The following is a 22918-nucleotide window of genomic DNA, read 5'->3' as shown; positions in this document are numbered from 1 at the left end:
TTCAGGAGATTTCAGTGCCGAGTGATATGTAACTCTATAATTTTGTAGCTAGAGTCAATAAGAATTTCGTCTAAAGTTTAAACTTTTTATAAGTAAATTTAATTTAAAAGTAAAGTAATTCAAAGAGTCAGAATATATGCATCCCAGACAAAGATTTGGAGGTAATGCCTTAGAAAAGGGAACCAGTGTGATTAGAAGATGGGGGTGGGAATTCAGGTGAGTATGTTGTTGGAAAAAGAAACGATAAGAAAAAATATTCTTCATTTCATAGATTAGAAGATACTTATTAGGATTGAATAGTTTTCTTCAGTCTAATGGTATTTTTACTTGATGTGTTCCAGTCCAGTTGACCTTTTAAGATAATCACATTTCCGGTTACTATGGATTGCAGGGAAGTCAGACTGTCACTTAGAAGGTAAAGGAGAAGGGACCAACTTTAGTTAGGAACAATGGATTCAGGAAATTAGTATCTGAGAGAGTAGTAATTTGAATGCACAAAAGAGTTCCCAGTACATTTGGCATCATGGAGAACACCAGCAACATCAACCTGAGAAGCTCTAGGGCAAGATCTGGGCAGAAGTCAGAGTGCTTAGAGTTGAGGCATGAAAGGAGAATGGGGAAGTAAAGAGGAGCTAAGCTCTCTAGATCATTATTTTGTCTGTTTGGTTATGAGGCCCAAAGAACTGGGCTGGCTGCTGGAGGGATTGTGAGACCAGTGTGGGACACAACGGAATCCCACATGTAAGCCAATGGAGGTGAGCCAGTAGTCCAGGAGAGCACGGCAGCACAGGGGAGGCTGGGATACAGAACAGTCCTCGATAGCAGGGAAGACACAGTACGGTGTAACAGAAAAATGAGAAGTTGGATACAAATGTATATGGATACATTGATGGATAGAGAGAGAGAGGGAGAGAGGGAGAGAGAGGTGTGGTAACAGAAAGTAGATCATGTCTTGTGACATACATTTTCTCAATCGAACCTGAGACAAAAGAAACTGATCTTTTCCAAACCTACGTTCTCTGGTTCTCTAATCTATACTTTTGTGACAGTTTCCACATTATTTTTAAAGTACAGTATAATGCCTACCTATTTGTCCTGTGAAGGATTCCTCATTTTTATAAAAATAAGTATAAAATCTCCCATATGAGTCCCGCCTGTTGTTCTAACTTCGTCTTCTAATAATATTTCCTTATAGTATTCATCTAGGTTAGGCCCATGAGCCAAATCTAGCTAGTGTCCTACTTTTGTAAGTGGAAATTTATGGAAACCATCTATTCTGGGTCCTTCATGTATTGTGAGTGGCCGCTTTTATGCCAAAATGTCAGAGGTTGGTGGCTGGAGAGGAAACTCAGCAGCTAAGAGTACTTGCTCTTGAAGAGACCTGAGTTGAGGTCCCAACATCCATGTTGGACAGCTCACAACCACCTATGACTCTAGCTTTGTGGAACCAGATACTCTTTTCTAGCCTTTGCCCACGTGTGTGTGCATGCACACACACACACACACACACACACACACACACAGAGAGAGAGAGAGAGAGAGAGAGAGAGAGAGAGAGAGAGTAATAAAATCTTTTCTGAAAGTTTGAGATATTAAGGATAGCCGTATAGTCCCTGTACTTACTTACAATCTGAAACTTTCACAACACAGCCTCAGATATTAACTTACAGTGCTTGCTATTGCTCAAACTGAGTGATTCAGTTTAACTTGCTGAAAAGAGCATGGACTGCAGAGTCAGACAGAACTGAGACAGGAACTGAGCACCAGAAGAGTCAAAGAAGCTACTTTCCTCTCATTGTCGTGGGATTAACTCAACATAGGTTAAAGTATATGCTTCGAACACGTGGGAAATCTTCAACATAAGCTGCTCTCTTAGGTCTCTCTCTGCTTCTTTGCATTGTTAGTATTGGGCTTGATTTTCTTCCCCTTCCACCTACCTCTCAGAATTCTACACATCCTTGCATATACCATGCAAGTGAAATCTTTCTTATTCCCAATATTCATATGCAATTTTTTTCTTTACCCAGTATCCTATGTTCTACATCCCTTCTAGAGTATGAGTTCATTAAGCATAAACAGTTACATTACTGTTTGTTAATGAACATACACACACCACCAGCCTTATATCTTAAATATAGATAATTGAAACACAGAAATAATTAGTATATTTTAGTTTTCTCTGCACATTGTCTCATATGGAAGGCATTTAAAATGAACAATTTAAATTCATTAACATTCAATTACAATCAATTGAAAGGATTCAAAACAAAGTAATGAGTGTATACTGACATTTTTAATAGAAATTTCATAATATATGGTCAGGAGATTAAAAAGGGCACAGTAACAGACAAAACTAAAAGTTCCAATAGAGCAAATTCATTTGGAATTTTCTGCTTTGTGATATTACCAGTTTTTGAGTTCTAAGTGATTATACTAGTTTTTCATGACTACATTTAAAAATGACCAAAATTTAGCAGGTCAAAATCATAGATATTTGTTGTTTGACATATCTTCCGAGAATCAAGAATGCAAGAGCAGCTAGACTGAGTGTTTCATGCTCAGTCTCTTTCATGGACTTGCACTTTTGTATGGGATGGTACTATCTGGAAGCTTGAGTGGACTTCTAGCTCATTCATGTGATCATTAGCAGGGCACTTCACATCTTTGCCATATAGGCTTCTTCAAAGAAATGCTCACAATATGGAAATAAAACACACATGTGTGACCAAGAAACTCCAGTCATGGCACAGTTATGCTCACTTTACTTAGATTATGGTGCACATAGAACTCAAGCTCCATATCATATGCAAGGGGAGCTACAGTGAGGTGAGAATACCAGGGGAGTGGGGTCATGAGGACTGTCTGAAGGCTAGCCGGCAGTGCTTGATACAGACGGCTCACCTGAGAAGGTCTTCCAAAGGACTACTGTTTGCATGTCCTTATGAATGAAGCTGTTGCTACATATTTGAGATTGGAAAATGTGCTGCTACTGTGAGTGACTACTGTTCATCTCCAGTCACAAGATGAGAAGGCCTTGGGTGCAGTTATACCCCATGATGTACTATAGAGCGATGTATTTATTCATTTGCTTTTCACATTTCTGTTAGATCTAAGTCTGACTTTTTGCTTTTATTCATTCAGATTATTTTGAAGATAAAATGAACAAAGAGACAGACACAGAAAATTCTTCAGCAGTGGATTCAGAAAACCTTGGTGAAACTACTGATATCTTAAATATGGTAATTATTTTTGGTCTATTTAGATATAAGTTATGTGAATTTTAGTTCCCCATGAACTTGAGTGTATATACTTTGTATATTCTTTTATGTGTAAAATATGTGTCCTACAGTTACATCCATTTTCCTGAAAATGACATGAGTTGATTATTCTTTATGGCTGAATTAAACACACTAGGGTGTCTGTGTGTCTATGTGTGTGTGTGTGACAGAGAGGGGCGAAGGCAGAGAGAGAGTGTATGTGTATTTTTCTTTATCTGTTCATCTGTTGACAGAATCCATAATTTAACTAATGACTTTTATTGCACTAAACATGGGTGTATACAGTTTTGGTGGGGTTTTTTGGGGTTTTTTTTTTTTTGGTTTTTTAGTTTTCGAGACAGGTTTCTTCTGTAGCTTTGGAGCCTGTCTGGAACTCACTCTGTAAACCAGGCTGGCCTTGAACTCACAGAAATCCACCTGCCTCTGCCTCCCGAGTGCTGAGATCAAAGGCGTGTGCTACCACCTCCTGTCTTTACAGGTATTTCTTTTGTATGCTCACTTCATTTCTTTCACATATAAACCCCAAACTAGTAGGAGAATTAGATTATTTTTAATAATAGTTTTGATATAGGTAATATTTAATAATTAGTAATTTAATAATAAGTAGTTATTTTAAAATAATAAATAGCTCTATTTTTAGCTTTTGAGAAACCTTTGCACTGTACATCATGGCTATACTAGTTTATATTCCTACTAAGAGTTTTAAATATTCCTTTTTTCCACATTGTCCCATTTTTATCTCTTATTTTATGCATTTGGATTTTTTTCTCTTTGGTTAGTTTAGCTAAGGTGTTGTCCATTTTATTTATGCTTCAATGATGTAGCTCTTTGTTTCATTGCCTTTTTATGCTGGTATTTTAATCTCCATTTAATTCATTTCTGATATGATCTTTATTGTGTATCATTTCTTTCCTTCTACTGATTTGGGTTTTGCTGTGTTCTTGTTTTTTAGGGCCTTGTGATACATTGTTGTTTTTGTGATCTCTCTGGCTGTTTTGTGTGTTTACGTCTTCACTCAGTGCTATCCACATCCCTTTGTGTACAGCTTTCTCTGTAGCCCACAGGTTCTAGCATATTGTGTTTCCATTTTCATATATTTTGCTAATTTATTTTATTTTTAAAAAAAGAAAACAAAATATCTTTTTTTACTTTACATACCAATCCCAGTTCCCACTCTCCCCTCCTCCCATTTTCTCCACCTTTTCCCCCACCTTACCCTCCCATCTACTCCTCAGAGAGGGTAAGGCACATTGATGGGGAAGGTCCAACACCCTCCCTACTATATCTAGGCTGAGCAAGGTATACATCCAAAGAGAATGGGTTCCAAAAAGCCAGTACAAGCAGTAGGGATAAATCATGGTGCCACTGCCAGTGGCCCTTAAGTCTGCCCCAGCCATGCAGCTGTCACCCATATTCAGAGGCTCTAGTTTGGTCCTGTGCTGGTTCTTTCCCTTTCTCACCAGAGTTGGTGAGCTCCCATTAGCTCAGGTAAACTGTTTCAGTGGGTGTCCCCATAATGGTCTTGACCTCTTTGTTCATATTCTCACTCCTCCCACTCTTCCACTGGACGTTGGGAGCCCAGCCCAGAGCTCCAGTGTGGATCTCTGCCCCAGGCTTCATCAGTTGCTAGATGAAGGCTCTATGTTGACATTTTAGATAGTCATCAATTTGACTACAGGGCAAGGCCAGTTCAGGCACCCTCTCCTCTATTGCTTAGGGTCTTAGCTGGGATCATTCTTGTGGATTCTTGAGAATTTTTCTAGTGCCAGATTTTTTGCTAGCCCCATAATGGCTTCCTCAATCAAGGTATCTCTTTCCTTGCTCTCATATCAGTCCTTCACTCATCTCAACTATCCCATTCCCTCGTGTTCTCCTCCCTGCTCCCTTTCTCTGGTCATCCTCCCTTTCCGCACTCCTTTCTCCCCCTACCCACATGCACCCAATTTTCTCAGGAGATCTTGTCTATTTCCCCTTCCCAGGGGGATCTATATATGTTTCTCTTAGGGCTGACCTTGTTACTTAGCTTCTCTAGGGTCATGGACTATAGGCTTGTTATCCTTTGCTTTACATCTAGTATCCAATTATGAGTAAATACATCCCTTGTTCACTTGTTCATCTGAGTTGTTACCTCACTCAGGATGGTTTTTTTTTTCTAGTTCCCTCTATTTGCATGCAAATTTTAAGATGTCATTTTTTTTTACTGCTGAGTAGTACTCCATTTAAATTTACCTCTTCTGAATTTTTCAGTGGTCTGATAGTCACTGAAAACTATTATTTGACTTCCATGTGTTTGTGTAATGGCTATAGTTTTTTTTTTCTATTGATTTCTATTATTTTCTTTTTATTCCATGTAGTCTGATAATATGTTAGAAATGAAAATGTGTTTGAATTTTGTATAATTTCCTTTATGGTCTTACATATGTTCCATATGCTTGATGTCAAGAAATGTGCATTCTACATCTGTTGAAATATATGTAACATTACTGTGTTGCTTTTTTTCTTGAATAAGAATGCAGTACTGAAGTCACTACTATTATTGTGCTGGAGCATATCTTTCCCTTCACCTATAGTTGTATTTTTTCATAAAATCGAATACCTCAGTATTTGGTGAATGTATGTATGTATGTATGTATGTATGTATATGTATTTTAATGTATTTTTCAAGAATTGTTTCCTTGATCAATAAGTAGTGACAGTCTTGGTTTCTAATCCTGACTTTCAGCATATTTTGTATATTTCAGTGGATATTAGTATAGCTACTTTTGCTTATGTTTAGAGTCCATCCACTTTGAAATAAATTTCCACCTCTTTCAGTTCTCTGTATGTATTCTTGATGTAGTTCTTTGCCTAAAGTATATTGCTCTTTGTTTTCAAATACAGTCACCCAACTGGTGTCTTTTGATTGGTAAATTAACCCCATTTACATTCAAGTTATTATTGAAAGGTGTATATATGTTACTGATTTAGTTCTTTCCAAAAATCTGTTTATTTCTTCTTGCTTTAGCATGTCTTCCTCTCATCCTGGAAGTGGCAGCTAGCTGCTTCTCAGTTGTATGACTAGTCTCACAGCGAGAGGTATTCTTTTCAGTGTTCTCAAGATTGTGTTTGGTCTCCTTTCTCTCTAGGTGTAGGGTTGCTTTAATTGTCTTCTGTGATTCTAGTCTATTAGTCATGGCTTACATTAGTGCAAACTTATCTTGGAAGGTCTTTATTTCTCCATTGAATTTGAAGGATAACTTTGCTAGGTGTCTTAGAGTTACTATTGTAGTGATGAAATACCATGACCAAAAGCAACTTTGGAAGAAAGGGTTTATTTCACATTTTACTCAGTTCCAAATAACAGTTTCTCATCAAAAGCAATGAGGGCAAGGACTCACACAGCACAGGAACCAAGAGGCAGGAGCTGATGCAGAGGTCATGGAGGGGAGCTGGCTTACTCCTCATAGCTTGATCAGCCTGCTTTTTTATAGAACCCAGGACCACCTGCCCAGCAGTGGCCCCACCCACAATGCTTGAACCCTTCCACATTAATCACTAATTAAAAAAAAATGCCTACAGGCTTGCCTACAGCTGAATCTTCTGGAGCCATTTTGTCAATTGAGACTGTCGTCTCTGATGACCCTAGCTTGTGTCAAGTTGACATAAAACTAACCAGCATTCTAGGTATGATACTCTTGATTGGCAATTATTTTTTATATGATTTGAAATATATCATTATTCCATTCTCTCTAGTCTTTAATTTAATAAATCTCTTATTCTAATTGATTTGCCTTTAAATGAAATCAAGTGTTTCCTTGTATAGCTTGTTTGTTGTTGATTGCCTTTGAGATTGCAGTCTCAATCTGGAACAGGTCAGTCTTAGAATTTACTCTGTAATCCCATCACCTAAATTTGAATTTACGATGGCCTAAAGGCCACAGCCTTCATAGTGTGTTTCTATGTTGAGATTTGCATGTTTGTTGGAATGGATGCGTCTTACACTATTATGTGAGATACTCCTATTTAGCACCTCTTCCTTCTGGTATACATTTGAGATATCAGTTTGTTGTGTAGTGTTGAGTTTAATTACAATTGGACTTCCTGCTAAAATGTTTGTGTGGAATATCTGGCAGTGATCTGTAAGTTTTGACGTGATGTGCACAATGACAGTCTGGTAAGCCCACTCTCTCTGTATACACACACACACACTCACAACTGTCATGCAGAATCTTACACAATTCTTTGCTTTAGTTTCTGAAAGTTGGATTCCTGAGGCTCCTGTCAAGAAAAACACATTCCTTTCCACTCAGCATTGCATTCTAATTTCCCACTGTGCAGAATTTCTTCTTCCAGGCCAACCTGTCTCTAGGCTGCTACCTACCAAACTCATGCAATATTGCCTGGAAACTATTGTGCAGCTTTTGTTTGGGGCACATAAACAAACATGTATCCATCCTATACACAAAACTAACAACAGACCAAATTAACAATACCACCAAAGTCCAACTTGATAAACCAATGGTTCATTGCAGGCTACTTACAAGTGCATAGATGACTCTAAGGTCTTATCACTGAAAATCCTGTCCTAGTATGTGTGATGCTGCCCAAAACATACCTCCTTGGAACCCCCTGTATACCTTGAAGGCAACTCAGCTGATCAGAGAGTCTCCTCTCACCAGTAGTCCTTACTGATTATATAACCTGGAAGGAGGGACTTTGTGAATAAAGCTTACCTGTTTCTGTGACTTCTTGACATTTGTGATTTGTCTACTTCCTAAGTCTTAGTGAGCTTCCCTTCAAGATAGAATGCTTCAATTAGGAGGCTGTGCAATATGGCTGCAAAGATAGGAAGATAGGAACCTTCAGTTCTTAGAGCAGTTAAGTTTAGATAGTAAGACCCACTGCAGGATGGCTCCCCCGTTGCAACACCCTGATAGTAATCTTGGAAACCCAGATAAATACTCCAGAACAAGTTTCCCGTGTGATTTGAGGTCTCTTGTCTTATCTAGACTGTGTCTTCTGTAGCCCACAACGTAATTTCTTATGGTCCTGAAGCTGTTTGGTGGGTGGATCAGTGCCACAGCACAAAGGAAACCAAATAGAAGCTTATGGACTCAAACACACAGATAGCACATTTTGTCTCTCATGTGTGTAATCTTGACTGGAAATAAAAATTCTGACATGAAAACAGAAGGAGAACTGTGTAGGGGGGCAGGGACAATGGGGTGAGAAGGGGTGGCAGAGTAGGAAGTGTGGCTGAAATACACACTGCACGTACAGAAATGTAATGAGACATAGTATTTTGTTGAATAAATAAATGATTTTATCTTTTTTAAATCTAGGCCCACAAAGGCTAAATTAAGAAATCTTTTAGCTCATGCCAGGATTTCTGTAAAGCCTGACTACAAAATTCTGCACTAGCGGTGCTCCCTGAGGCATTATGTCTCTCATTCTTACCAACCTTTAATGCACACGTTCCTGTAACATGAACGGGGCCTGCTTGTTGGGGTTTATGTCCTGCTCGGTTCCCACAGCTGTTCAGCCCCAAAGAAAATCACACAGAGATCTCCATAAAACTGATTGGCCCATCAGCTCAGGCTTCTTATTAGTTCTTATGACTGATATTAACCCATTATTCTAGCCACATGGTTTGGTACCTTTCTCAGCAGGGCAGCTCACATCTTGCTTCTTCGGAGTCTGAGCAGGAGTCGGGAGGAATCAACTTCCTCCTTCCCAGAATTCTCCTGTTCTCATTGCATCATTTCTACTTCCTGTCTGGTTTTCCCACCTATACTTCCTGCCTAGCCAATCAGCGTTTAATTAAAACATGATTGACAGAATACAGACAATTCTCCCGCACCCCACCCCAACTGCCATGTGACTGGTCTTGGGACACCTCTTTCCTCGCAACTCTGTTCCCATGCTCCAGCCATCTCTAAGAAGGCCACTCCAGTATCACATTCTGACACTCCATCCACCTAAACAAGTAGGAAGGGCTCCTATTTTGCTTCTAATATAGAGAAGCTGAAAGATATTGGATTGCTTTGAGCAATCTTGAGTATCAGGCTTATTGAGTTCTCAGCAGCTTTTTTGTCTTGACATCATTAGTTGGCAGTTGTAAGTAGATTGTAATAATGTCTGAGTTTCTTCACATTCATATATAATTTTTCCATTTTATCTAGAACATATATTTTATTTATTTCAGACACATGTGATGGACCTGAGTTCCAGTGAGACATCATTAAAATTTTCACCAATTCAAAAACAAAAGGTATAACACATAGAGTTATTATTATTACTGCTATTATTGTGTTAGGTAAGAACAGTTTTATCTTTCTTTGAAATTGTTTTTTGTAAAGAGGACAAAAAGGTAATCATTCACTTGTAGTAAAATTTCAAAGACAGGAATCTAATGTAGATGACTTCTGTTTGCTTTCTTTTATTGGTATATATTTTCTCATAGAATTTCATTGCTAGAATTGCTCATCCACTTATTCCCCTAAATTATGACAATTCTTTTCGGCCAAGTAATAGTCAGTCATCATAGCTGGAACTTGAGGGAAGAGGCTGCTATTTATCGACTGTAGCCCTTAATTTGGCTACTGCATGAGTCACTATGAGACTTTGCTGGAGAATGTTTACATCTTTCTAGCTTTAAAGTTTTGTGAGTTGTTTTTAGTGTAAAGTGTTTGATAATCATTTTACAATATTTAGATTGGACATTATTAAGGAAGGATTAGCATAAAGCATGATTTAAATAAAAGTTGGAAATTAGTAAGCAGCTGTAGATGAGTGAAAAGGAGGCACTTTAGTTTGTAACAATGTCAGGAGTAAAAAACAGCATGTGATTTCCACAGCCCTAGATAAATGATAAATTCATTATTTTTGCTTCTCCTGATTTTAGGGACCAATGAAATAAAAATATGAGGTATTTGGAAGTTACTAAAATAAAGCAATTCACTTTGAGGTTTGGCTTTGGAAATCATTTAATGTTTCTACTGCCTTTGCTATATTATTAGGTTAAAATTCTTAAAACCAGATCTTATAAAATGCAGGAAGATCTTGCTGAATTATAAAAACATATAGGTAGCGCTCTAGAAGTGTGAGACACAGTGAGTGACAGCGTATCTTTGAACATGGGGAGCTGGTCTCTTGACACAGCTGGCAGAGCATGAGTGCCCACTACCTCAGTGACTTACTCTGCCTCAAGCCACCATTTTTCCTGTGTCTCTCCTTCCAGTGTCTTAGATGCTAGGCTTGAAGTTTTCTGGGTTGTTGGGAAAAGAAAGGCACATGCAATTAGAAATAAGTTCTGGCAGTTGGGACTGTCTCTCTTAGGATTCAGATTTCAAAACTTTCTAAAGAGCAGACCTAGAAACAGTAGCAATGGGAACCCCTTCTCTTTAAACGGATGTGCACCCCATATTTCACATGCTGCTTTTATGTTAGGCTCTGTCAGGACAACTTGAGTGAGTAAAAATGATTGTATTTGTTATACTGTTTCTATTAGCTTGTTAATTTATAACTCATGTTTTATTAATTTATTTAATCTAATAATTTATAAAGTTGGAATGTGAGCCTTCCCTAGCTGTTATGGATACAAATGTAAAATCTGTACAGTGATTTATATAACTTTGATGCCTTTGCCAATTAATAATAGTTTGATGGTTACTTCAAAAACTTTACAGAATCAAGACTTTACAGAGGAAGCGATGGAAAGTACACCTTGTACTGAAAATGATGATAGTTATGAATATGAAGAGATATCAAAAATAAAAAAGGAGACAGTATACAAACAATATCTAGCAAAAGGGATCTTCATGATACGACCAGCCGAGATTATGGCAGCATTTTCAGATGAGGAAGTAGGTAATGGCCTAGACCAGGCAGGGCCTCAGGTCAGCACTGCTGAGAAGGGTTTACAAAAAGAGGAAATAGAACAGAAAAATACTGAAGAACTAGCTCCTGAGAAGAAAATTGAGGTGATGGAGATAACAGATGTGAATGATATCATAGATGGGGAAGAGCGTGCAAAATCAGATCCAATTTTCAATGACTTACAAGACAAAGACATGAATTCTGAGAGCGAAGAGAGTAAAGATACTGCTCAGGAAATGAAGAGCAGTGAGCAGAATTTGTTCTTTGACAGTGAAACAGAAGTGGTAGAAGAACCAGACAGTTACATTGAATGCGAAAGAGAAAGTCAGCCAGGCAGTGCTGAGGTGTTGGAGCAGCCTGAGCCAGTAGAAGCTAGTAGTGACGAGAAAGATGATGATGAAGTGGAAACTGAGCACTGCCTATGGTACACCAGGAAATGTGCTGAACAAGAGAGTGAGAGCGAATCCAAAGCAGGCTTGTACACTGCAAAATACGATCTTAAGTATGACCACTTGTCAGGGATACCAGAGGAGCAGGAAGGACTGGAGGATCCAGAAGGAAATGCAGTAGTGGAGCAAAATGTTCAGGTACAAGAGAAAAATGTGGAATTGGAAGGAGAAGGAAAGGAGGAGAAAACAGAACCCCCGCCAGATGTCAGTACAGAAAAAGAGGTGAGTGAAAGGGAGAGAGAGTCAGGGGGAGAGGTAGAGGATGGAGCTGAGGGGGAAAGGGAGGGAGAGTCAGGGGGAGAGGTAGAGGATGGAGCTGAGGCTGAAAGTGAGGGAGAGTCAGGGGGAGAGGTAGAGGATGGAGCTGAGGGGGAAAGGGATCAAATCTGTGAGAAGGATAGTTTAGGAGCAGAACAGTGGCAAAGGGTGCAGGACAAACTAGACAGGAAGACAAGAAAGAGGAAGGGAGAAAGACACATCTTGGTTATGGAAGAGAAAGACTTAGAAGAGGAGGAAGGAGGGGGAAAGGGGGCTGAGGGAAGAGAGAAGATGGAAAGGGATGAAGGAAGCCAAGTGCAAAGAAACCAAGAGATGAAAGAAAAAGAACTACAGGGTATAGGAAATGAAGATGAGGAAGAGGAGGAAGAAGGGGAACAAGAACCAGAAGAGGGGAGGAACGAGGAAGAGGGAGGAGAAGACACATCAGAGGAGCAAAGTGGGGAGGAGGAATGGGAGGGAAACAATAAGGAAGGAGATAGGAAAGAGAAAGAAAGAGAAAGGGAAGTTAAAGGAGTGGAAGAAGAGGGAGGAGACGAAGAGGGGGAAGAAGAGGAAGGAGAAGGGGAGGGAGAAGGGGAGGAAGAGGGGAAAGGAGAGGAGATAGTAGAGGAGGAAGGGCAAGAAGGAGAGGAAGAGGGGGAAGGAGAGGAAGAAGAGGAAGAAGAAGAGGAGGAAGAAGGGGACGAGGGGGAAGGAGATGATAAAGGAGAGGAGGAAGGAGGAGGGGAGGAAGGGCAAGGAGAGGAAGAGGAGGAAGTAGGGGAAGAAGAGGGAGAAGGAAAGGAGGATGAGGAGGAAGAAGGGGAAGGAGAGGAAGAGGGGGAAGGGGAAGGAGAGGAAGAGGGGGAAGGGGAGGAGGGGGAGGAAGAGGAACTAGAAGAGGAGGAAGGAGAGGATGCAGAGGAAGGAGATGAGGAAGAAGAGGGACAAGAAGGAGGAGAGGAAGAGGGGGGAGAAAGAGAACAAAATGAGATGTATGGTGATGACAATGAGGAAGCAGAAGCATATGGTGGGGAAGAAGGGAAATATAAGGAGATAGGTAGAAAAGAAGATGAAAATGAAAGTAAGGAAGGCAGAAAACAGTCTCAAAAAGTGAGTAAAATAAAGGGTTCTATGAAAAATGGCAGACATGGAACACATTCGGAAAAGCCTGGTACTAACCTAGGGAGAAGGGGGAAAGAGCAGAGGTCTAAAATGCCAGTGGAGTCAAAACAACTTTTAGAGAATGGACTCCCAGGTTCCAAAAAATTCTGGAATAATATTTTACCACTTTATTTGGAATTGAAGTAACAGACTAAATTTGACCTGATTATGGACAGTGAAGTAATTTGCATGCCTTATGCATAATAAATATACTCACTACAGATTAGTAAACTGATTTGTTATAATGGTACTGTTACACATGGTTAAAAAACAACTGATGTCAGTTGTACTAAGAAGATATCAAAGGCAACAAGAGGAGTTGTTAAGTCTTGATTCATCCTAAACTCATATCTGTTACCCCCAAATTACTAATCTATAACTAGAAAATACTAAAAGGCTGTCTGTTATAGTTAACTTTGTATATTCCTTATGAATGACAGATTTATATACTAGCATACTTTAAGTACTCTGTATATAAAACTCAATCTTTTAAAAACAGTACAGATGCTTAAGGGCTATCAAAACTTGATGTTTTTAATAAATATTTAGGTGCCCCTTTTTAGTCTCTACTACCTATAATTTTTTAATAAGAATTGATGCTCTTGCCAGGCAGTGGTGGCGTATGCCTTTAATCTCAGCACTCAGGAGGCAGAAGCCGGCGGATCTCTGTGAGTTTGAGGCCAGCCTGGTCTACAGAGTGAGTTCCAGGACAGTCAGGACTACACAGAGAAACCCTGTCTTGAAAAACAAAAAAAAAAAAATGATGATATTGATGATAACTGAAGTGAGAAATTGATATTTTAAAGAAATGACATTTTTTGTCCCTTTTGATAAAAATCTATGAAGCAACAGCTGTTTTTAGATCTTGGAGGCTAATAATTTTATCTCTTAAAATTTCTATCTAGATGTATGATATTATAACTCATGAAATGACAGTCAACTTAAACATATAATATAGGGGTTCCTAGAAGTTTAAATGTTTCAAGAAGAAAGTTTTATTTTAAAATTCTTTTTTCTGCTCTTAAAAGTTATGATAACTTTAATGTCTCTTGTCTTTTGTAATTGTAAATTTCTGAACTCAAGTCATTTCTATTTTAACTCTACTGTAAGTGCTTTCCTTCTTCATATGTGTTGTGTCCTCAATGTATTTTCATTGACTTTTGTAATTTTGTCTGTTGCTTTTCAGAATTTTTCAAGTAAAATAAAGATTAAATGTATATACTCAATATTGTTTGTGGAAAGAAAAACTGTCTAACATAAGATACTGAACTTTTAAGAAGCCTGGTTCACTAGGTTTATATAATATAGCTAGTTTGATTGTCTATTCTTTATTTCTTTTTCATGGATTTCCTGTCTCATCTTCTCCATACCTTGGGCATGAGTGATTTCTTATACATTTTTCAAGGAAGACTTTCATGGTAACTTTTGTGAATTTTGTGTAGTTGAACTCCATATATTTTATTCTCTGTGGAAATTAGCATGAGATAGATGACAAGAATCAAGTGAAGTAGCATTTCCTTAGAGCAATCTGTAAATTATAACTTGCTGCAAAGATAGTTGCCAGTGTTCCCTGAATACTGGACTCCACTATTTTGACACTATAATCCTTGGCCAAAGTCTACCATATTCATTGTTGGAGAGTAGAATGAAGAGTGCGATTAAATATGTATACCAAAGGTAATTATTTAAAAATAGATTTGAAAAGATTAAATAAGAGGGATGGCAGCCATGAAGGTCATAAAGGAAATTCATATGAGAATGCCCGGGAGACAAAAATCTAAACATCCAGTTATTTATGGCAAAGGCAGAGGCATTCATCTTCCAAGAAGAGCAGTACTGATGCATTCTTGACATCAAATGGCACCTATTTTACCATTTGAACTGATAGAGATATTCCCTTTCAAGCAGCATTTCTTACCAATTTCTTTGCATTTCCCTACCCCCAAACTTGGTGCACCCTTTAGAAGTAGTAATTCCTACAAGTTATAGTCAAAAGAGCATTTGCATAGTCTTTGAGTTCAGGGCCCTATTTACAGTGTGTGCTTTCAAGCTGTATGAAGTTACACCAGCTTCTTCTTCGCCTTTGTAGGTGTCTGTTTTTTTTTTTAATGTATACAGAATTAGAATGGGAGGCCTAAGTGATGGGAACAGCTATAAAAGCCTCTAGCTACAAACAACTTTGTTATAACTTTGCCACACCAGACTTTCTGCTATTCCTGTTCCTCATTTTTTCCTCATTTAAAAAAAAAGGCTTAAGTCTAGTTACAAAAATCACCCAGGCTTCACGCAAATGAAGTTATATGGAAGTGACAATAGCCCTAAATAAAGCATGCTAACTTGCTTTGCCCAGTGTTCAGCTAACACATTAAATCACACATGTGGTAGGCCCGGTACTCTCTAAAGCTTATGGATAGGAGTTCTGTGGTGGTTAGTGATACATTGAGACAGCCCATAAAAGAACATAAGCTTTCATAAGTAGAAGTTATTCCATGTGTACAGATGTCATCATTAGAGAAAAAGACAAGTAAAGGATGAGACCATTTGATCCCTGTGACTTGACAGCTGCTTACATAGATTTCAAAAGCTAGTTCTTATTCTGTTTTTGAGACAGGGTCTCTCAAAACCCAAGCTTGCTTAGAAAGTGTTTTGCTCACTACACAGGCAAGGATGGCCTTGAACTTTGGATCCTTCTGTCTCCACCCCTCCAGTGCTGGGATTCCAGGCACAGTATATCCTCTGATTACTCACGTGTTTGCTATAGTTTGCTAGTCATTACTGCGGGGAAGGTGGGGCATTGTATATGTAGAATCCCTTGAGGTACAGTTTCCTAATGCGAACTGTGGCAGAAAGAGACTTTCAGGTAAGCTGCAGAGAATTTCTGCAGAGCATCTATGGCTGCTCAACAGCAGCCATCAAGGTGAGTGACGCTGAGATGTGTTTTGAGTGATAGTGACTCACTGTAGAGATTGGCTTACGTGGTGTGCTCTCTCCCACCAATGCAATAGTGAAGGAAGGTGTTGTAATCTTTTCCTTTGTTCTTTTCATTATGAAAATTTGATGTCATATAGCATGATTAGTTCGTAACATACAGTTTAATGTCTGGCATCAAGTATTTATGTATCTAGCACCAAAAAGTGAGTGGTCTTCTTCAAGTCAGATAGACCTCAAGTGAGGGCAGGTTACAGTTGGCCTCCCATGGCCCTGTTCTTCCTTCCCCCATCACAACTGCAGGAAGACTAAAGATATATTTCTCCAAAGAACACTTGGAAACACCAAGGAACCTCTGCTTTGATCTTTTCATTTTTTAGCATGTTTTTTTTTCTTAATTGTATGCTTGACTATTTCTTAACAGTGCTGTTTGTTTTTCTGCTTCTGTGTCCTTAGCCAAAGTCAGGTTAAGATGAAAATTCAGTTCCAAAATGCATGGATGGCTTGCTTTTTAAAAATAGATTAATTAAAGATAAGTTTTGTGTCTTGGCTATGTAAGACTTAAGATATGGCCCCTGATTTCAGAGGACTCTAGAAGCCAGCAGGAAAAGTCATTAGCACCATAGAGTATGTTAGCAGATTAACTTCAGCTCCTATGTGAAAGGGTTGAGAATGAACTTACCAGGAGTGAGTAGGGAAAACTTGAAATGAATCATGTTGATTAAAACTTAACCAGCAAAGGGCCATATATGCTGATACAAGATATTACAGGGAAAAGGAGTAGAGTGGCTACACTTGAGGTGGTGTACAGTTATTCTGGTGGCAATTTGAAGAATCATTTGAAGCAGGCAGGAGCACAGGTGTTGAAGGTAGGAGCCAGTTATAGTAGACCAGGCAAAGAGTGAAATAGACAGTGGGGATGAGGATGGGGGATATGGATCAGGGAATTAGAGGGTTTAGGACAAAGATGTAGCTAGGAGGGAAGAGGAAAGTGAAGCCTTGCTTTCTTCTGGCCTAGAGACCTGGGCGGAAAGAGTGCTGTTCACTGTGACTACTAACAAGGGAGTAGAAACAGGCCAGGATGACAGTTCTGCACTTGCTAGTTTGTGATGGTCTCCAGATGTTCAGTGTCCAGGTCACCATATGTGTCTGGAACTCAGTAGAGGTTGCTGGCAATCACTAGCTTATGTATCGAGTTAACTAGATCTAATGAAAGCCTTCTTGTGACTAGAGCACCTCAGGAAGGATTCAGGGAAAGCATCAGTAAGTGAGGAGTTAGACACAGTAGTCCGCAACCTGTGGGTCGTAACCCATTTGGAGACCACATATCAGATATCTTGCATATCAGATGATATATATATGCATATGCATTACTATTCCTAACAGTAGCAAAATTATAGTTATGAAATAGCAGCAAAATAATTTTATGGTTGGGGTTACCACAGCATGAGGAACTGTATTAAAGGGTTGCACCATTAAAATACAGAATTTAATATGCACAATTAGATACTTTTCTGAAATATCTCGTTTGTTACCTTAAGCATCAAATCACAATGGCCAGTTAAAAGAATCTCTAAGATCTTCATTTTTAAAAGAGTAATATGCCATAGTTACACTCAAAAAGTCTACAGTGTGTGCTAGCATGCTAAAAAACTTTAAAAGAAACTCTGTAACTTTGCCCAAACTGTTTTAAAATTTTGATTACAGAATCACTTTTTTGAGATTTTAATAGAGTCACAATATTTCTCACTTCCCCTTCCTCCTAAACGTCCCATATACCACTCCTTGTTCTCTTTCAATGTCGTGGATTAATTTTTCATTAATAGTTATCATATGCATATATGTATATATGTATATATATATATATATTCCTAAATATAACCTGCCAAGTCTGTATAATATTACTCATGTTATTTTTCATTAAGAGTTATCATATGCATATATGTGTATGTATATACATATGTATTCCTAAATATAACCTGCCAAGTCTGTATAATATTACTCATGTATGTATTCATATGGATGTTTTCAGGGCTGACCATTGGTACTGGATAACCAATCAGTGTGCACTTTCCTTTGGGAGACTAATTCTACTCTAAGGATTTCTTAGTTGCCTCTTGTTCTTTGTGTAGAGTTGTGGCCTCACGAGCCTGTTCATTTTGGCATGTCTGCTGGTATTTTTGTTAAGTTGTCTTGTTGATGAAACATTGTGGGTGCCGCATCTCACATTACTTAGAGGCACAGTCTCAGAGCAGCCTCCCTGATCCTCTGGCTCTTTTGGTCTTTCTGTCCTCTCTTCTAAAATGTTCCCTGGGCCATAGGTGTGGGAGTGTGTTGTAGATATACCTGTTGGGACTGGACTCCCCAACACTGGATTTTGATTGGTTGAGGTTTTCTGTAATAGTCTCCATCTATTGCTAAGAGCAGTTTCCTTAATGAATGGTGAGGGCTGCACTTATCTGTGGGTATAATGTCTATTCTGCTGTTCGTAATTGTTAGTTTAGTAAAGTAGTGGTTATAGGTTGCCCTCCAGTATCTATGACTTCACTAGCCCTGAGTGCTTCACTAAGTTTCCAGTATCAGACACGGTTTCCATCCTGTTGAGCACGTGCTATTCGAGACTGTTGGTCACTTCCCTCCTTTGGAAGTTTGCCTAGTGACTTCTGGTACTGTGAAAGCTAGTCTTCAGGGAGTGGACATGCAGATTAGTTTCAGTTCTGAAGCCTCTAAGGCTCTGAAATTCTGATGTCTTCAGCAATAGGAACATTCCACCTCTGGGGGGCAACCAGCGGAATTAGCAACAACCTAAATGTTTTGGGAGTCTTTTGGACAGCCCTGAGCAAAAACTCAAAGGAGAGCTGGTATTGGGGATTTTGTTAGGTGATCTTTGACTCTCAGAGGGAACATTGTCAGCCCAAATGAGAAATTTTCATTTAATCTATGTAAGTATACATGTAATTACATGTATTGTATATTCTTTTGGATAGTTAATAGTATTCTTTTGACTTTTTCAGACATCCTTATCATTAGTTTACCCTTCTCTCTCCTTATGTATTTACCTCTCCCTCCACTTCTCCCTAAGAACCCTTTCTTGGGGGGCCTCAGCATCAATGTGCACTAAATTCTAACCCTCTACTGTCCTAAAGCTTTAGCCCAGGTACCCTATCTTCATTAGTCACTGCAGTCCTATGGTTGTTTGGAGATGAAGATAGAAAAAGTGAGTCGGTACGTTGACCCATTTTATAGTGATAAGATCTGGGAGATGGTGGCCAACTGAAACATCACAAGGAATATTGACTTTTTTGATATCCCTCACAAGAAATACAAAGAATATTGGCCTGAGACAAACCAAAGAGCAGAGCTCACTGTGGTGTGTGACCAATGGAGTGGTGGTTGAGTTGCGCTTGTCTGACCCATTCACTTCTTCACTATGGTCCTAACATAAGACATAGACTTGACCATTCCAGACTATCTTTTTCAGAATGTACTTAAACTTTACCTTTTCTTTTTATAAAATGACAGTATTCTGCCAGTCTCTCCTAAATTATCTCAATTTTAAAGGTAAGTGTTTTCTGTGGTTTACAGTAGTCCTCCAGATGTGTTTATAATACATTCAAAGTGCTATAATTTATGTGACCTTTAGTGAAAAATACCATGTTTAATAGCATTTAAAATGTGTTCATTATCTTTCTTTCTGGATTATAAATAGCTTACCTCACATAAATATGAATGAAGTATAAATTTGGTGTGGAGGGAACTCTAAATCCCTGTTGTAGAAAATGAGTATAATACATAGATATGATTTTATTAAAATGCTATAGTAAGGAAAAAACTTTTTTTAATTTCTTTCAAGCTTAAGATCATTCTTTGGGAAAAGTCCAGAAAATGTATTTCATGTTACTAACAGATTTTCAGGAACACTAGGCATTGTCATACAACAGCAGACACACACAGAGCAACAGCCATAGAATCCTCAGCGATGTAGTATCTTGATGTTCACCGTGGATTCTACAGTAGTTCATGTATTCGTCTTCTAAATGTGATTTCATAGTGGAAACATTCATTGAGCACATATAAGTTACAGCAGCAGCATCTTTATCTATTCATTAAGAAAAGGAAATCTTTATGATCACCTTTGTCACAGGATCAGCTGCTTTCAGAAACTGTGAAGCCAGAGCCAGGAGACATGGATGAGCAGATCAGTGCCCCAAATATAGAAGGCATTATAGAAGAAGAAAAGAAGGAAAAAGAGAAGGAACCCGGAGAAGAAGAAAGTGTACCTGAAGATGGGCTTCCTGAAACAGCAAGCTCAGAAACTATTGATGCTTTCGACGACAACCCAGATGATACCATTAAAGAGGTATGATGACAAGGCTTATGTCCAGAGATCGCATCTAAGAGAAAGGAGATGGTAGATTGCAGTTTCCTATGGGAGCAGAAATATCTCTGTGTCACTTCATTCATAAACTGAAAAAGTAGGTTTGTCTAGTCTAAGAACTAAGCAAACCTTGTCTCTAGCACACTTGCTACATGAGTGGAAATGGGCACAGATAGTGTATTCTTGAGAAGTGAACCAGAAAGTTGGGTATCCGTCTTTGAAATGCTTGTGATAAAAAGTTGGGAACCTAGCTGCTGGTGGCAGAAATGGCATGTGTTATGTGCATATATTGATACATATACACATGTAAATGCATATGGTTACAGCAATATTTGAGGTCATGACCTGTTTGTCATTGATGCAGTCGAGATTCTGCCAACAATGATCAGATTAATTTCAGATGTGTAAGATGCTGAACCCCAAATGGAATGGTGTGTTCATTTTCACCTTCCAGACTACTTTCATAAAACACTGAGGTAGTCATGGTTTCTAGTTAATGAAGTATTCATTCCTGCTTTGTAAAACTCTTTTAAAAAATCATTCTCTTTCTCCTAACAGAAACAACTACCAAAATATAGTTAACCTTATATTTAAATGTATACTTTTAAGATATTGTATTTCCATTTTCCTTATTTTTTCAGTAGTATCACATAGCTCAGGTTAGCATCAAGCTCACTGTGTAACTGATGATGGCCTTGCACTCTTCGTCCCCATGCCTCTACCTCCCGGGTGCTGGTATTAAACGTATTTTCAACTATGTGCCTGCCATTTTTAATTTAAATACTATTGTTATATAGAAGTCATTTTTTCTTGGTTTCTCTGTTTCTCAAGACTCTTTATTTTCACTGAGGGAAAACTTCTGGCAGTTTTTGGTTTCCTACAGAAGGAAAAAATGATCCTGTTTGTGGAAATTTTTATTAGCCTAGGTTTTGGTGATCAGTAAGAAAACAGCATTAAATATCCATTTCTTGTAAATTTTTGAGAGAAATTGTGTGCCATTTACCAATCTTTAGTCATCTTATGGAGGATAAAATCATACAGTTTTCTTAAGTTCATAAATTTAGTTTTATTGTTTTTTCAAGAAAAGATCACACTATATAGCCCTAGCCATTCTGAAACTTGCTGTGTAGACCAGACTTACTTTGAGCTGTGGGAACTACCTGCTTCTGCTTCTGCTTCTGCTTCTGCTTCCCAAGGATTACAGGCATGTGCCTGCTTTAGAGTCACTGAGGACATTAGCAATCACTGAACATCTGAGGCTTCCCATGTCATAGGAGCCCAGCAAAGGAAAGCTTTTATCACATGCCTATGTTATTGAGAGGCAGGCTCTAGAACTGCACTTCTAAACCAAAACTAGGTTTGTCAGCACAGCACAGATATGTGTTCTTTTGTTCAAGTGTTTTGACATACTGTTTCTTTATTGTTTATAGGAAGAGAGTGTCAGCCTGATGCAAAGGAACCTTCGTGAGTACAATGAAAATCCTAAAGGTATGAACACATTTGACTTTAAAATGACATTTTAAATTCATCTTATTTTTAACTGCATGTATATGTGTGTGGGTCTGTGACAAGGTAATATGACTGGGCTATCCTAGAGTCTACTTATTTCCCCCAGGACCTAGACCTGTGTCTTTAATGTCACCATAGGCATTGAAGAAATAGCTTTTCTTAAGCCTATTAGTGTAGCAGCAGGTGCTCATAACACAGAGACTGTGATTGCACCTTGTGTTTTCGATGCAAACCATCTGTGTTTGTGCTGTAAGACTGTCTGTTTGCTGTGTTCTCATTAGAAAGAACTGCTCATAGGCTTGGGATACAGCTCTGTGGTAGAACACTTGCCAAACATAGTCAAGACCCTGGGTTTGATCCCCAGTACCTCAGAAATGAAGAAATAAAATAAGAACTAAAGAGGAAAAAAAAATAGTTTCCTCAGTTTTGTTCTTTTAACTTCTACGAAATACTAAGTTTTAGATTATGTTTAGTAAAATGCTAAAGTATTATCATCTTTAAGGATTCTTAGAATGTAGGCATTTGTATCAAAAAATAAATATAAGCTTCAAATGGTTGCCCATATCCAACCAAAAGAATACAATGCATCATGAGTTTTCTCTTAAAGATTATTATTCAGCTATATAATATATGGATTAACTTGAAACATTAAACGTAACATGTTTATTTTAGTCCAAAGAATCAAAATAAACCACGGTTAATAAAATCAGTAATGTAGGGGCCAGGAAAATAGCTCAGTCATTAAAGCCCTGGCCATGTAATCATGAAGACCTGAATTTGTACTCGAAGCACCCACATTAAAAAGTGTGGTGACATACCTCAGTATTTCTGGGGTGGGGTGGGGCAGATGCAAGAGGATTCTCTCAAGCTCTCTGGTAGCTAGCGTTGCCCAGTCAGTGAACTTCAGAGTCAATAAGAAATCCTGTCTCGAAACCTAAGATGGAGAGCATAGAGGAAGACGTGGACCATTGTCCTCTGGCCTATACACAAGCATGCACACATGAGCAGATGCCCCCTGCCCACAGGTCTTTAAAAACACTTTAATTTTCATGTTTTGTTCTAGTATTTCTAGTACATATTTCACATCGCTAACATTT

The 22918-nt window shown here is 38.5% G+C and overlaps 1 protein-coding gene across 4 annotated transcripts in view; it reads left to right on the top strand.

The window, feature by feature from the left end:
• The window catches only part of Rpgr (retinitis pigmentosa GTPase regulator), a 46785-nt gene that overhangs the window by 19643 nt on the left and 4224 nt on the right, over positions 1–22918 (top strand). For 2 of the 4 annotated variants that reach the window (XM_041644271.1, XM_041644273.1), the window contains exons 12-15: positions 3142–3239; positions 9463–9528; positions 20079–20294; positions 21743–21800. In XM_041644271.1, the coding sequence (XP_041500205.1) occupies positions 3142–3239; positions 9463–9528; positions 20079–20294; positions 21743–21800 (438 nt within the window). Of the gene's footprint in view, positions 1–3141; positions 3240–9462; positions 9529–10945; positions 11807–20078; positions 20295–21742; positions 21801–22918 lie in introns of all 4 variants that reach the window. The other 2 variants (XM_041644274.1, XM_041644272.1) reach the window with 2 other exon arrangements.

Source organism: Microtus oregoni, unplaced genomic scaffold, assembly GCF_018167655.1.
Source record: "Microtus oregoni isolate MIOR12 unplaced genomic scaffold, Mior012 000092F_ref0000046, whole genome shotgun sequence".
NCBI lineage: Eukaryota > Metazoa > Chordata > Mammalia > Rodentia > Cricetidae > Microtus > Microtus oregoni.
This window is presented reverse-complemented; position numbering and strand designations above follow the sequence as displayed.